General features: G+C 40.6%; 1 protein-coding gene across 2 annotated transcripts in view; it reads right to left on the bottom strand.

Annotated features, from left to right (window-relative positions):
- Positions 1-17,186, bottom strand: part of traip (TRAF-interacting protein) — a 35,542-nt gene extending 18,356 nt beyond the window's left edge. The window contains exons 1-9 of one of the 2 annotated variants that reach the window (XM_078414191.1): positions 17,125-17,186; positions 15,632-15,802; positions 12,770-12,827; positions 10,795-10,875; positions 8,108-8,147; positions 5,932-6,059; positions 5,721-5,815; positions 2,098-2,211; positions 175-262 (exon numbers count right to left, since the gene is read on the bottom strand). In XM_078414191.1, coding sequence (XP_078270317.1) covers positions 175-262; positions 2,098-2,211; positions 5,721-5,815; positions 5,932-6,059; positions 8,108-8,147; positions 10,795-10,875; positions 12,770-12,827; positions 15,632-15,729 — 702 coding nt within the window. In that variant the 5' untranslated portion in view covers positions 15,730-15,802; positions 17,125-17,186. Of the gene's footprint in view, positions 1-174; positions 263-2,097; positions 2,212-5,720; positions 5,816-5,931; positions 6,060-8,107; positions 8,148-10,794; positions 10,876-12,769; positions 12,828-15,631; positions 15,897-17,124 lie in introns of those variants that run through there. The other variant, XM_078414190.1, reaches the window with a different exon arrangement.

Genomic DNA, 17,186 nt, shown 5'->3' with positions numbered 1-17,186 from the left:
AAGAACATATTGCAACATATTTGTTTTATCATTTTAATAAAACTAAGCAGTCTGGTTGGAAAGTTATTTCCTAGCTTTTAAAACCTCTAATGAAAGTTTATGTTCTGTGTATTCTAGAAATTGATGTGATCAGTGATAGAATCTGTCATCTATTAGTCTTGAGGCAACACTAACCTTGCAGCTGGAAGTAAAATTTTCTTTCTTGAGCTTCTCAGATATATCCATAGAGGATTTAAATGTTGCCTTCAAGTTTTCATATTCCCTGTAGAAAATTTACACAAAGATAAGGTGCAACACCTGCTTCCTGGCTTATTTTGAAGTAAGAGTTTAATTTATCAAAACATCTAGAACAGATTAATCCATTTGACTGAAATAGCAGAGTAAATTCCAGAACAAGGTTATTTAGCAGTTTGCATCTATATAGATGTATGATGAAACGCATATTGTCTGGAACCAACTACAGCTAACGACCACCCAGAGGGGCAGACTGGGCTTTGTTATAATATCTCATCTGAAAGACCACCTCATTGACAGTGTGGTATTCACCCGAACCCGACATTACTGTGAACCGTCAGTCTAGATGTTTATGCTCCAGTTCTGAAGAGGGACTTAAACCCCCATCCCACTGACTCAAAGGAATAAGTGCCACCAATTGAGCCACAACTCACATTTTTAATATTGCCAGTGTTACTGTCATCCATAATTCTATAGGTATTTTGATGTTCTCATGGAACAATGAAAGATTTAATGTCTAGTATGCACTGTAAATGATTCTCTGGTGCTTTTCTTGTGACAGGTAATCTAGTTCTGAGTTAATTTCATAGCCATTGTGTGTAAGAACTATTGATTCCCAATAATAATGCCTGTCAGTGCATTAAAAGCACTTTTATAACAAATCTCCTGTCATTTCAATGGTGTTCCTACTCGCTTTAATGTCCAAGAATAGACAATTCATATATTTTTAAAAATAGTCCCCACTCCTTTGCTGTCCAAATTGGTTTGCAGGATTGTTAATTTATTATACAAAAGATTTAATTAAATATTTATTGGTGGACATTATTATATTGATAATTATGGTGCTTTCTCTCGCGGCACTTGGTCAATATTAAAAGGCAGAACAAAATATTTTTCTTAAATTCATTTTGAAATATTAATGGGAAACAAGGATTTTTTCCTGAGAAAAATATATCATTGTATCTTCCATATATACATAGCATTTTGATTAAATCCACTTGAATAGCAAATATATTTTAATTAGACATTTTGCTTACACGGTACTTATACTTCAAAGACTGACACAAAGTATTAGGTTTGGGATTCAGAAAAGAATCAATCTTACTTTGCAACATTAGACAATATTAAAAACGACACCGGAGTTTAAAAATGGCTAATTGCTAATGCACTCAGCAAAGCAATATAGTTTCAATTGTCCATGGACTAGGGGTTTGCTCCCTCGGTAGTACTCCCAATCTGCTGCACATCTGTGTTATACAGCTGCAGAGGTCTGTATGACAATGGCAGTCCCTGCTGCATTTGAAGGTGGGATTAATAGTGTCTGTACATTGTTCTTTTTACAGGCATTTCTCTCCCCTGCTGTGTTAGCTTTCCTCCACTTTTGTTTTGGAGGGCCTTGAAGAGTGCGTGGTTCCACTGTGATCTTACACTACTCAATGCTTAATCATCTTTATTTCTTCCGAATCCCAGCTCAGGAAAAAATATATACTTTGCAAATAATATTAGCGTTGCGCAAACATTTGCTACTTTTTTTGACATTTTACAGACATTCAAATTTAAGAATGTTGTAAATTTGCATCTGAAGCAAGCTTGTTAAATAAAAACAATCGCCTTGCGTAAGGTGGATCATCATAAAAGGATTTTATTGGTAGAAACAAGGAACTGCAGATGCTGGTTCACAACGGAAAGATACAGAGTGCTGAAATAACTCAGGCAGCATCTCTGGAGAACATGGACAGGTGACGTTTTGGGTCAGGACCTTCTTTCAAACTATTTTAAAAATATATATATATTTTATCAAATACCTTTATTGGTACTCCTTTGGATTGTTATCTTGTTTGATTACAAAACAATGCTTCTTACTTTTTCAAGGATACGCAGTAGATGGACAGTTGCTCAATTGCCGATTGTCCTATTCCCGCTTCCCGAATCATTTCTTCAACTTCTGGCCTCTGTGTTTGAAGCAGCAGCTGAATACTGAAAAACAAACACGGGCCAGGTTACAATCTTGTGATTCTATCATATCAATAACACAAATTTAAAAAAGGGGAGAATGTAGAGTTTTCTCCACATCTATCAAATGAGCAAGTGGGCCATATAGACCTGCAAGTTTGAATTCTGATCCACACTGCATCATCTTATTTGCCTGGAATATGTATTGACTGAGCTTCTTGTTTCTGACGAAAGTCAAATGACTTACACTGTAGGAGCAGTCACAGCAACACGAGAAGCGGACTACAAGGAGGATAGCCGCAAACACCATCATGTATGGGAAATGTGGCACCATGGGAAGGGGGGGGGGGGGGGGTGGTGTCTGAACATAGTCATTAAATCTTCAGGATAAAATTGGATGGCAAAAAGTTGATGAAAATCAAAACAATGAGTGGAGTGTATTTTTCCCCGATCTGGGAACAAGAAATAAGCAGTAGAAACAAGGAACTGCAGATGCTGGTTTACCAAGGAACGACATCAAATGATGGAGTAACTCAGCGGATCAGGCAGCATTCTTGGAGGACATGGATAACGTGTTCTCCAGGGATGCTGCCTGACCCGCTGAGTTACTCCAGCATTTATGTATTTACAAGAAATAAATAACCTGATCTGACTTGAATTGAGCTTATTTATCTGTGCATAACAATATTGGTATAATAAGACAATTTACATTTAACTTAAAGGTATGGAATACACCTGAGACCTCATTTTAGTGTGCTTAATTTACAAATACTGGCTGAGTGTTGGCAATGAGTTGCCCTTTGAGAATGATGTTATATTGTGAGGAAACAGCACAGATTAGCCACTTTCAGTGACATCTCTTACAGTATCATTGAAAATGGCACAAAATGTATTATTTTGTGAAAAAAAGAATGATATACTTTCATGACTCAAAGTTCTATGGAGCTGATGGAGTATATCACCGCTGTGATATTGGATTCAAGACAATTCACACACGGCAAACTCCCACAGAACAATTTAATAATGACCACATAAGCTGTTTCTCACATATCAATCAGTGAACCAGGGAGAGCTCCTATGCTCTTTCAAATTATTGCTGCAGGATCTTTTACGTCAACCTGAGAGAGCAGATGGGACCTCAGTTTAAACTGGATTTTTGTATTAAAACATTGTAATTTTATTGCCCAGTAAATGTTATATTATGTTTAGTAAGGGGGAGAAAAAAAATTGGAGGTGTTGAAATAGTACCAGAAAATCGTACTCAGTAGATTATGCAGCATCTGAGGGGAGATACAAATAATCTCAGGTAGATGATCTTTCATCAAACAAAGAAAAATTAGTAATCAGTTTAAATTACAGATAAAGCAAAGCAGTGGAAATAGCACAGGGAATGTTTGTGATAGACTGGAGACCAAGAATGAGACAAAAGGCAGTGGTGCTGAGGATGGTGAAGGTTTGTTCATCATAGCTGACTTGTCTGAATGAAATGAATGAGAACAAAGGAGAGAAGGAAAAAAGGCAGCTGGGAACCTTGTATTGCAAATCACTGTAGTTACTGGGAATCCGAAATAATAGAGGAGTCTATAAATTTACAACAGTTCAAACATCAAGCGCAGAGTGTAAAACAAAATTAACATTACCAGTTATCTGAGGTTCTTGTTTTAAAGATACAGCATGGAAACAGTTCCTTCAGCCCACCCAGTCCACACCAACATTGATTACCCATTCACACTCGTTCTGTTATACCACTTTTCCATCCATTCCCTACACACTAAGGGCAATTTATAGACCAATTAACCCACAAACCCGCATGATTTTGGGGTGCGGGAGAAAATCAGAGCACCTGGAGGAAATCCACTGTCACAGGGAGAACATGCAAACTCTAGATAGCACCCGAGGACACAAATGAACCTGGTCTCTGGCGTTGTGAGGCAGTTGCTGCACAAGCAGCAGTTGTATATCTCTCTTGAGACCTGGTCAACAATGCCCTCAAGGTCGGCTGCGGGAGGAGAGCCAGGGCATAAAGGTGGATGGGCGAGGAGAGGGACGACATGTCCAAGGAAGGCGATGGCTAGAGGCCTGCAGCAGTCTAGGGCTTGCCTGGATCGAGCACCACTCATAAGAACTAGAGCTTGGACTGAATTTTAAAGCCAGCCAAAACCTGGCGCCTCTTGCATGCAGGCCCAGTAGACTATTTCTGTACACTTTGCTAATCGGGGATCGTGCTTACGTCTGGCATTATTTAACTGGACTGTATGCAAGAAAAGGATTTTGTTGTGCAATCACGTGACAAATAAACGCACCATTGAACACATAGCTAGTACCTTGAGTGGCTGGTACACTCAACACACAGACTGCAAACTGGAAGGTGAAGTCTGAACAAGCTTGAATTAAGTCAGATATTAGACAGTTCTGCCTCATCCATATATCATTTTATGCCCATTATTTGTTCACGGAAAATATACATTATGGAATATTAGCATACTCATTTGATGGTTGCCATGAGCCAGTAGAAGGGTAGGCAGTCATAGCTTTAATAAGAAAAGCAGTTAGAATATTCAGGAGATCAAGAAACATCCAAGAGAGAAATAATGTTCCTAGTCAATGAAAGGTGGTAAATTTGAAACATTAACTTTATTTGTCTCCCCATTATGTTTTTCTTATTTAGGATGCCCTGCAGCTGATGCTTTGTTGCTCTTCAATTGCCAAAGCGATTGCTGTGCTACTACCGTACTTCACAACAATCAATCACTTTATAATATGCAGTGTTTTATCCTGTACATAATAGCTTTGTATTCTCCTGAGCTTCAAGTTACCAATTGGGATAGTTGTTTGCATTTCGATGGAAATGGAAAGGGGGGTTCAGAAAGGAATGCACGTGACAAACAATCAGCTCATAGCTCTACAATTTATCACGTGGTAAGTATAGCTATAAGATGACAACAAATGCAAAAGGTGATATAGAATTTAGTGATACAGGTATATAGATTCTTGGCCATTGAAGATGAGGGTTAAGATGATTTTAAAGTTCTAATGAAGTGGTTTGGGCTATCAGTGAAGACACATTTACTCTGAAATAAGAGACACACTGGGTCTGAAAGAATGAAGACAACCAGCAGAGTAACTCATAGCAGCAAAAGGAAGGGACGGACAGGCAGAAAAGAGTGCAATTGGTTTGGTTTGTTAGCTGGACCTGAACTAGCATGGGATAATTAGTCTCCTCCCATAGCATATGATTCTATGATTATTCATAGTAAGGCCATTACTGAAATGTGACTGAGTTTGTTGTGATTTATGAGCAGTGCAAAAATAATAATTTTCACTGCTTAAATAATAAATTAATTGTGAACCTAGATAATTACAAGGGGGGGAAATTAGTCAAAGGCTGAGCTGATAGAATTAGATGAAGAGGGGCATATGCATCATAAACACAAGCCATAGAACCGTTGAAGATAATGAGCTGGTTTGTGCTGTATATACTCTACAAATAACAATAGAAATTTGCAGGGCTGTTATAAAAAATGTTCTCATACTTTTCTACAGTTTTTAATTTCTGTTGAAGCCTGCGTGCCTCCTCCTTTGCAGATTTTGAGTCGTCTTTCTGGCGTTCCAAATATCTCATCTGCTTCTGTGAAAATAAAACCCATGGTCAATGTAAAGAAAGATTAATGCACCTGTGAATGGATGCACAAGGTGAATTACAGTTCAATCAGATAGATGAAAACAAATGTCTGGATAAAATACCTTGAATGTTGAGCACAGCATTTCTGCCCCACTCAGCTCCTTTGTCAAAGATTCTATTTTTGCATTGCGTTTATCCAGTGTGTCTCTCAGTGTATCAATGATGGATTGCTGGTCCTTCTTTTCTTTCCCTGAAACCAAATGCAAAGGTTATGAACAGATAAATACTCTTAACTTTCTTAATGCATACCATAAATAATGTCATTAACAGAATGAACTTGGCAGTCCATAACTCTCCAAATTTCTTGAATGCAACCCGTAAGAATTTGACCGTTTACATATATGCTCTACTCGCCTCTTTTAAGTCAGATTTTAATTTGATAACACATCTGGAAAGTGCTCTGAAGAAGGCTCCTGTCCCAAAACATTACCTATTCCTTGCCTGACCCAATGAGTTACTCCAGCAATTTAGGTCTGTCTTTGGTATAATCAGCATTAGCAGTTCCTTTTTATTACAAATTATTTTTCAAATAACTTTGACAGCAAATTGAATGCAGCATAATCCCAAAGACGGGAAATAGTAAGATTGCCTTTGAAAAATAATTTACTGTTCTGAGGGATTTAAGTTTACAGCCACAAAAAGACAAATGTAAATCCAATATTTTTTCATTCCCCAGATAACCATTTTAGGGTATATTAGAAGAGGATGATTGCATCAGTACGACTTCTTTTAAATAGGAAGATTAATGCAATCACGATGTTAATTGCAAAAGGAGAAATTGACAAGGACAACCCCAGTTTTCCACTATAGAGTGATGGCATTTCAAAAGCATGACAAATGTTAGCAACACTTAAGACACCATTGGAACAAGAAAACACCTGCCTCATATTTTAAACAATCATCCATTTTGCAATAGGATTTATTTTTTGGAACAAAACTACAAAAGGGCAATGGACAGAGTCTGAAATGATAGATTATCAATTGAAAAAGCATTTTGGATTAGGAGTGCATCTGAGGAATAGATAGCAGTGCCTGAAAGGTTGAAAAATACAGATAATTTTACAGAAGTGTTATTTCAGGGATATGTTATAAATATCGAATGGGATTTTCCAGTGATCAGACTGGAAACCATTATTATTTCTATTCACCCAATTAAAATTTCAGATTACTAAAATCAAAGGAATAGCTGAAAACTGACTGAATAAACTATACAAAATATGCAAAAGGACAAAATAATGGTAGATGATGCAGCATGCATACAAGAGGAAAATTGACAACATACAACTTGAAGATTGGTAAACTAAAGATGAAGTTGGAGAAAAAAATCTATGAATGTCTTAATGCTCTGGCATTTGCAGTCAGAGCTAAAAATATTCAACCAAAGTAAAAATTAACTCAAAGCCATTACATCATGACATCATGCAACTAAAGTTTGAGAATACAAGTCAGAAGAGATCATGATTAAAGTGCAGTGCTAGGCCAGAATAAACCTACAGGAGGAATGTTCTCTGGCTATTGGTTTAATGCTCCACACTTTGCAAATCAGAAAATAAATAAGCAACGTTCTGCCATATATACTGCGTATTAGAAAAATGGATCAAGTTCATCATTCTCCATGTGGGATGTCAAGAAGGCTCATCTTCTTGATTAGTAAGGGCATCAAAGGTTAAGGGGAGACGGCAGGAGAATGGGGTTGCGAAGGGAAAAATAGATCTGCCATGATCGAATGGCAGAGCAGACTTGATGAGTCGAATGGCCTAACTCTGCTCCTATGTCTTACGACATTTGTAATTGAGAGGAATGCGCAGGACGGATGAAGTTCCCTCCATTTTATAGCAGCCAGCAACATCAGCAGCGTTTAGGGGCTGCATGATCTGCCCTATCAAATACCAACCAACAACCTAAGTTTAGAAAGACAGCAAGTTATTAAATAGAAAATAAGTTATCTCCAAGGTTTAAAGGTGCAATCCATATGTCATAACCTTTCAGCTTTATTGGACATTTCACATGAAAAGACAAATGCAGTTCATGCCCACACAAAACTTATTTAAACTGATGCAATCAAAATGGTTCATGATTTTTAGATTAATAAGCAGATATCATTTGTATACATTTGAAAGTAGCATATGTAGCACATTTACTGTGCTACATAGTCCATTTAAACAAAAATTTGACTTCACATTTTACAAATGTGCCTCAAGATATTAATGGGCATGCTGAAGCAAAGTGCAATCCTACCTTTCAGTAACAGCTGAGATTTGATATTGTCCAACTCATTCTGAAAGTTTACAAGAATTAAAATTTCAGTCCACTGGACGCATAGAGCACAAATCTATAAGCAAGTATTTCAAACTCTACAACATTACTTTTAAAAAACGATTAAATCAATTGTTGGAACAGCATGCAATCACTTTGATCCATGTAATACAAGGTAAAATTGGCGGCCGGGTCTTTATTATTTCTGATTTAAATAAAAATGTGACGTATCTCCAGAATTAAATAGGAACTAAAATTGCAAACGTCTCGCCCCTTATACAACTAAATTACCAATTGCTGAGAAAAATAAAAATTAAATGAACAAATATAAAATATTAGAATATAATTGGGACAATTTCATTATAATAACTACATTCCTTCCTCTCCCTGCTCTAAACCAGCAGAAGGTACAGAAGCTTGAAAGTGCACTCAGGAACAGCTTTGTCCCCTCTTATCAGGCTTCTGAATAGTCCTTCCATAAGGTAGGGTACTATTCGATTCACCTCCACCCCATTGCGGTCATTGGACTTTGTCTATGGAATTGATGTGCTACAATGCTGAGAACTATATTCTGCACTCCATATCTTTACCTTTGCTATCTATTGTACTTGTGTTTGAACTGTTTGTATGGCATACCTGATGTTTGGATAGCATGCAAGACAAAGCTTTGCACTGTACCTCAGTACGTGACAATAATACATCTAAACCTAATTCATTATTATTTAACTATTCTGATGAATACTGAATCAGCACAAATTAAAATAACTTCTAACTAAATTTAGCATGTTCGTCAGCGACTTTGCATTAAAACTAAAATCAAATCTCAACAGGACAATTAAAGGTCATCGACCTAAAACATTGGCCCCTCGCCACTGATGTTGCCTGCTTTCCGAGTATTTCCAGCAATGAAGTTTTTAAAATCCATTTTCCAGCACTTGCCAGTTGATCAATTTATCACATGGTTTTAATTTCAAATTTTCAATATTCACATTTATCTCTTTTACATTGACTAGTTCAAGAAATATTTGATTAAGGTGCAATAAATGCATCAAAAAGCTAATGTAAACAATGCACCAGATCACTAATATAATTGTCTACATTCATCCTCTAAATCTTTCCACGATACAATTCGCAGCTCTATGGAATCGATCCATTTCGAAGCAGTGATAACCGTTCAAAGCGGAGTAGGTGCGATTGGTGCCCAGGCCCGAGTCAATAGATCCTGAAGCCCATCTTCAAACTGCTGCCAGAGATCTTTCAAATGTTTTCAAAATATTTTTGATAACCAGATGTTTAGAAGTGATTCAAATTAACTGGAAAGTAGATGTGTTTAAAATGTCAGCAACCAACAATTAAAGAAACTATAGTTTAAATTAGAACATGGAACTGAAAAGTACAGCACAGGAACAGGCCCTACGGCTCACAATGCCAATATAAACTAATCTAATCTTCCTGCACATGATCCATATCCTACCATTCCATGACATATCCATGTGTCTATCTAAAAGCCTCATGTGCCAATCTCAATTGCTTGCACAACCACCCCTCGTAGCACATTCCAGACACCCAGCACCCTCTGCATAAAAAATGCTCCACACATCTCTTTTAAAATTTGCCCCTCTCACCTTAAAGCTATGCCCTCTAATCTTTGACATTTCCACCCTTGGAAAAAGGTTCTGGGTGTCTACCCTCTCTATGCCTCTCATACTTTCATATACTTCTATTAGGTTTCCCTTCAACCTCGGATATTCGAGAGAACAAAAGACAATACATGCTTGCACGTTGTTACCTGCGGTCTGTGGTCTCTTATAATGAATGAGAGCACGCTAGTTCTTCCATCCAACCCTTCATCTCAGCACACTTGTGCTTTGCCATTGGACTTGGTGACAAGTCCCATGGAGGAGTAACAGTTCAGGTAAGCCTTTTATGTTTCAATGTGCATACACACATGACCACCTGTGAGGAAGATGTCACCAGCTGTTTTCTATGGAAATTCCAACCAAAGATTTCCATTACCAAAATAAATTAAATAAAACCAACTAAAACTGGAAATGACCACCAGAAGTCTTTTTTGGTCACTACGTTAATTTCACTAAATTAATCTTTCAACAATATAGTGATTCCTTTTTTTTACTTCTTATTTTAATTGTAAAATATTTCTTTGTGTCAAATTTAAGGCCACTTCAACTAAAAAAAAATCCCACTTTGGTAAACTATTTCACACCAAAACACCCGTCTTAAATTCTTGAATGGTCATTTTAACATGACAGGAATGTAGCTATTCCAGGCTGAAGTAGGGATTTTCATGTAGCTCCTCGCAGAATTTATTGAAAGCTAAATAAAATAGAAATGCTGAAAAGATTGCAGGCAGCATCTTGAAGTAGACCATTTATCTCTCCATAGAAAGATTCACCCTACATGCTGAATATTTTTATTATTTTCCTTTTTAAGAATTGTGGCATTAAAAATATTTTCTTTGGGATGACTTTTTAAATATCTCTGTAAGTAAAAGATATATTTCATCTATTCTTTGCCAGGTACAATATAGATTGGTTGCCTTCAATGATAAACATAACAACATTGACGGCTTGTTAACAAAAGCTTTACCGGGACCAGAATCTGCCGACAAAAAACTGAAATGAAAGCACTGAACCAAAACGTAGCCTTACCTGGAGGGTTTCTGCATCCAACACTTGCTCGCCCTCACCTACGTCAAAGAACAGCTTGTTGACAATGTACCTTGCACTGACCTGCAAAATACCAAGTGCAACTCACTCAGCCATAGTGAAATGTTATTTAAAGATAAACACAACCAGTAAAATGACAGTGCAGAAAGAAGAAAGTCCTCTGCAAAAGTCTAAGGTGTGTGGTAGTTCTGATGAAGAACATTCGGCCCGAAACATCAATTCTGTTTCTCTCTCCACAGATGCTGCCTGACCTGAATGTTGAAGCTAGCCATTTAAATTCTTGAAAACAAATTGTACCTCAACGGCGGGTTACAAGAGTCATGCAACAATTGCATGGCCATAAAATCCAATGGGGTCATTGGGGGAAACATACTGCATTCATTAAGTTAGGACTGTATGTAACTCCAGAACTAGAATAATTTGGTTGCAGCTTGAAATGGCCCCAAGCAAGTTATGAGGGATGGGGTCGGGGGGCATAATAAATGCTGACCTAGTCAAACATGTCCATATACTCAGTTAATTTCATTGCAGGCTACAAAAATGGGGAAAAACACCCATCCGTCAAAAAAGATCTACTTTGAAATCATGTAATGGCACACAATATTTCTGTTGTGAACATTACTTCTTCAGCAATACTGCTAAAAATGAATTCAAACTGCTTCCCAATAAGTGTCAAAGGCTGTAGTGAAGGAAATAACTTAAAAAGGATGCTACAATTCCACTGCTGGGAAAGTGTAATTGCACCCAATAAATTTACCTAGTTACCATAACTGCGGACAGCATCATTCATTTTACAAAAGCAGTTAGGAAATGGAAGAAGCAAATTTTTATATAAATACTACAATAAGACATTTTAATTTCTGCTCATCAATATTTTGCATATTCCTTTGTAGTATTAATGTTTTAAGTTGGGGAGAATCCTATGGGAGCAAAAAGATCAATATTTGTTTAGAAATTCAAAATGTGAGAAAGATTGGGACTTATGTCAGCACCGAGACAATGAACCCCGCATTCAGACCTAACAGTGTCCCTTAGCCCGATCTCTGAAGTGCTGGAAGTTCCCAAAAAACGTAATCGTGAGCCCTCTCTGCCCTTTGTGTAGCACAGTCTCGAGTACACTCTGACCACATTTGGTTTAGCCTTGGTTTGCACTTTGAGTGGTAAAATAGATTCAACTTACCATCAGACCTTACATTTTTTCCTTTTATTTAACAAAACAAGATTCAAACAAAATATTTAAAATGCTATATGGAATAATATAATATTTGCACATGGACTACAATCAAATACTGGTTTAAAAGTATCTCAGAGCACCAAAATTTAATAGTAAAAGCTAATAGCACTTTAATAGATAAATCTACATCCCGCCTATCAGAGACATAATGAATGCACTTTTCTCATCTTTTACAAAATAAAGGATCTTAACCATTATCCTCACACTATATGTGGGTAGAAGCAGATTAATAAGTAGTTTCCAAACCTCTGCCTCATGGAAGAAGTGGTTGATTTTTATTCAATTGCTTTGTACAACACAATTAAAATATTATTCATTGAGTAAACTATGTCCCCTTCCATAAACTCTTTCCCTTTGATCTTCTCAACCATCTCCCTTAATCTCAACTCTTTGTTTGATTCTGCCTGATGCTGAGAATTTCTAGCATTTACTTATATTTCAGATTTTCAGCAGCAGTTATGATAGGAGGCAGAAGGATTAATACGTAATGCAGACCCTGAGCTTACCTATTTCAATTTACACACGTATATTCTTTCATAACTATATGGACGAATAGTCTGCACAGAAGAGCTGGTGGAGACTCTCCCAGCCGAGAAATACCAAGGTAAAGAAAGCATTTACTGTATTGTACCTCTATTACCATTAATAATCACACCTTAAATCTGGATTATGATGCATGAGGCACTACAAGAGACATACAGTTAATATCATTGATTACCGTACCTGTATCCTACATTGAGGGCAGGTCCGAGAAGGAGCACTGTGGAACCACTGAGCGAGACTAGAGAGGCACAAAATTGAAAAGCAATCAGCTGCAAATAAACATCTTTTAAGTAACATTCATTTATTCTAGTGGGTGATGAATTAATCTCAAGAGTCATAGAGCTGTACAGCATGGAAAAGGCCATTTGGCCCAAATTGTTCATGTTGACCAAATTGGCATTCCATTTGCCTGTATTTGGCCCTTATCCAAACATCTGTCCAAATGGCTTTTGAAAGTTGTAATTGTATCCACTTCACACAGCTTTCCCAGGCAATTTGTTCCAGAGACAGACTACCCTCTTTAAGCTCTCCCCTCTCACCTCAAGCCTATGCCCTCTAGTTTTAGTATCCTCTACACTGTGTGGGAAAAAGACAGCAAATGTTATTTTAATCATGCTGCTCACAACATTTGTGTACTTCAATAAGGTCACCTTTCACTCCTATACTCTTGATTCTGATGGCTGCTGACTATTTGGGGGATGGAGGCTATAATTTTGCCCTACCCTCAGCTAGGTTTCTGTCATGATTTAATATCCCAATCCTCTTGTGTTGCTCGTATTCTTTACAAACAGATGTTTTTTTTAAATTGATTTAGAGGGCACAGACTTTGCTATCAAGACCAGCATTTATTCCCCATCCCCAATTGCCCTTGATAAATAACTGTTCAAATTGCTTGTAAGCTGTACAGAGTGGCTGTTTCCTACAAATCTCTGGTCAAGAACTGTACAAATGTGAAAAAAAGATTGTGCTCATGTTTTGACTTATTATATAACTGACACAAAGATCTTTAAAATCTTCCTGTTGAAACAGAGCTTGTTTGACTTCTACACTGCAAATATAATTCATTCCTTTCCACTGGTAACAACTAATTCACAAATTACTATTAGACTGGTTTCAAATCAGTGGAATAAGTGAAATTTTGGGTATCAGATGGTCCAAACTATAAGCACGAGGGCATGAATGAATGAGAGCATCAATGCTGGGTGGTCCTGATACCACAGATAATTGCACTGCAAGATACTTTAAATCCTCCATTTTGACATTTTGTAAATACCATCTCTACCACCTGATGTGGCCCCCTCCCCGAACCCCCTATCAGAAAACAGGTCTGTAAAATGCCAAGCAGCAAAGATAAAAGCATCTGGTCAGGATATACATCAACTCAATTTTCCTTTCATCTGTATTCTGCTGGCCATGCAGCAACTGTGTTCAGCAAGAGACTCGTCCTTGATCTCTCTGCCACTGCTCTTCAATCAATAGATGCAAAATAGTAATATAGAATATAGAAAAGCACAGCACAGGAATAGGCCCACAATATCTGTGCTGTACATGCTTAGTTTAGTGTATCGAGGCACAGAGAAAATATTTTGTTACATGCTAACCAGTCAGCAAAAGACTATACATGATTACAATCGAGCCACCCTCAGTGTAGATACATGATAAAGGGAACGCCAAAGTAAACTAATCTCATCTGCCTACACATGATCCATATCCCTCCAGTCCTTGCATATCTAGGTACCTATCTAAAAGCTTCTTAAGCACCACTATTATATCTGCCTCCACCACCACCCCTGGCAGCATGTTCCAGCACCTATCATCCTCTGTAAAAGAGAAATTGCCCCACATACCTCCTTTAAACTTTGTCCTTCTCACCTTAAACCTATGGCCTCAACTCTTTGACATTCCACTGAGAAAAATGTTCTGACGGTCTACCCAATCTATGCCCCTCATAAATTTTCCACACTTCTATCAGGTCTCCCCTCAGCTTCTAACGTAGAGGAAACAATCCAAGTTTGTTCAACTTCTCCTTGTAGCTAACCCAGGCAGCATTCTGGTACAAAAAGGCAAAGTGCTGGACTAACTCATGAGCCAGGCAGCATCTCTGGAGAACATGGAAAGATGACGTTTTGGGTTGGGACCTTTCTTCAGACTGACTATGGTGGTGGGGCATAAAGTTGGAAGGGAGGAGAGGCAGGACAAAGCCTGGCGAGTGATAGGTAGATACAGGTTGCGTGTGGCCTCACTCTTGAAATGCAAGAGGCCCAGGACAGACAGGTCAATATGGGAATTGGAAGGGGGGTTAAACTGGTTAGCCACCAGGAGAACCAGTTGGCCTTTGCAGATCAAGTGCAAGTATTCTGTGAAATCATTGCCAAGTCTACGCTTGGACTTGCTGATGTACAGGAGACCACATCAGGTACGCTGGATGCAGTAGATTTGGTTAGTGGAGATGCAAGTGAACCTATGTCTCACCTCCAAGGACTGCTGGGGTCTCTATATGGATGCGAGGGAGGAGGTATAGTGCCAAGTGTTACATCTTCTGTGGTTTCAAGAGAAAGTACCTGGAGAGGGGTGATTTGAGTGAACCAAGGAGTTGTGGAGGGAGTGGTCTCTGAGGCAGGCGGGAAAGGGTGGGGATGGGAAGATGTGACGGGTGGTGGTATCAGATTGAAGGTGGTGGAAATGTCAGAGAATTATTATTGGACGCGGAGGCCGGTAAGGTGAAAGGTGAAGACCAGGGGAGCGAGAGCAGAACCATGGGACACAGAGGATACGCGGGTGAGGGACCCAACTCTGACAGCCGATGGGAAACCATGTTTACTAAAGAAAGAGAACATCTCGGATGTCCTAGAATGGGAAGCCTCATCTTGGGAGCAGACGAGGCAGAGATGGGGAAATTGAGAGGGTGGGAGGAGGTGTAGTCAAGATAACTGTGGGCATCGGTGCGTTTGTAGTGGAACTCAGTTGATAATCTGCCCCTGGCTAGTTTCTGTAGTCTATCTCAAAACTAACAAAAGAAAAAACAATTGTTTGACTACTCACCAGTCACTGTGAAAAGTGTGTCCACAATGAATGGCAGCCACATCCCTGAAATTATCAAAGTAGTCTGAACAAATCGTACAATAGGCACGAATTGGCATACTTTCCTCCTACAATTAACAGGTACGTTTATCTGTGTTTGCGATTTCAACAACAACAGCAGAGGTCTCAGATCTAAAAGACAGAAACATTAGATTTTAGTGGACACAAGAGGTCACAGACTGAAGATAACCAAAAATGACTCATTTGGTACAAATAATGCAAAGAGCTTGCATTAAATCGTTTCGTTTTGTGAGGGGGCGAGTGACCGGGCGCTGGGGGGGGGGGGGAGAAGGGAATGCGGGCACAGTCTGACCCGGTCTCTCTCTCCCCTCACCCCGTCTAATCTACCTTTCTCTCCCACCTCTCCCCCCTCTCTCTCTCTCTCCCCCTTCACCCCGTGTCCCTCTCTCCCCTATCCCTCACCCGTCTCTCCCCTCACCCCGCCTCACTCTCCCCATCCCCCTCTCTCCCCTCACCGCTGCCTCTCCCTCACCCCTGTACCTCTCCCTCTCTCTCCCTCACCCATGTCTCTCCCTCTCCCCCCACTCTCCCTCACCCCGTGTCTCTCCCTCTGCCCCTCCCTTCCCCCTCCCTCACTCTCTCTCCCATCCCTCTCCCCCTCCCTCTCCCCCCCCTCCCTCTCTCCCTACCCCCCTTCTCTCTCCCCAGCTCTCTCTTTCTCTCTCCTGCCTCCCCTCCCCCAGCTCTCTCTTTCTCTCTCCTGCCTCCCCTCTCTCTCCCCCCTCTCTCCCTCCCTCCTCTCTCCCTCCCTCCCCTCTCCTCCCCCTCCCTCCCTCCCCCCTCCTTCCTCCCTCTCCCTCCCCCCTCCCTCCTTCCTCCCCCTCCCCTCTCTCCCCTCCCTCACCTCCCTCCCCTCCCCCCTCTCTCCCCCTCCCCTCCCCCCTCTCTCCCCCTCCCCTCCCCTCCCCTCTCCCCTCTTCCCCCTCTCTCCCCTCTTCCCCCCTCTCTCTCTCTCGCTCCCCCACTCTCTCCCATCCCTCTCCCCCCTCCCTCTCTCCCCAGCTCTCTCTCTTTCTCTCTCCCCCTCCCTCTCTCCCCCCTTCCCTCCCCTCCCTCCCCCCCATCATCTCCCTCCCTCTCCCCCCCCATCATCTCTCCCCTCCCTCTCCCCCCCCTCCCCTCTCCCCTCCCTCTCCCCCCCCCTCCCCCCCCTCCCCCCCCTCCCCCCCCCCCTCCTCTCCCCTCCCCCCTCTCCCCTCCTCTCCCCTCCCCCCCCTCTCCCCCCCCCCTCCTCTCCCCCCCCCCCCTCCTCTCCCCTCCCCCCTCCTCTCCCCTCCCTCTCCCCCCCCCCCATCATCTCTCCCCTCCCCTCTCCCCCCCCCCCTCTCCCCCCCCTCTCTCCCCCTCCTCTCTCCCCTCCCTCTCCCCTTCCCTCCCTCTCCCCTCCCTCTCCCTCCCATCTCCCTCCCATCTCCCTCCCCTGTCCCTCTCACTTCGCTCGCGGCTCCGGGCGCTGCCGCCAGTTGGTTTGAAAATCGCTCCTCACTTCCGGCGG

Source organism: Rhinoraja longicauda, chromosome 17 (genome assembly GCF_053455715.1).
Source record: "Rhinoraja longicauda isolate Sanriku21f chromosome 17, sRhiLon1.1, whole genome shotgun sequence".
Taxonomy (NCBI): Eukaryota; Metazoa; Chordata; class Chondrichthyes; order Rajiformes; family Arhynchobatidae; genus Rhinoraja; species Rhinoraja longicauda.
Note: the sequence above shows the minus strand (reverse complement) of the source record. Positions and strands in the feature narration are given on the sequence as shown.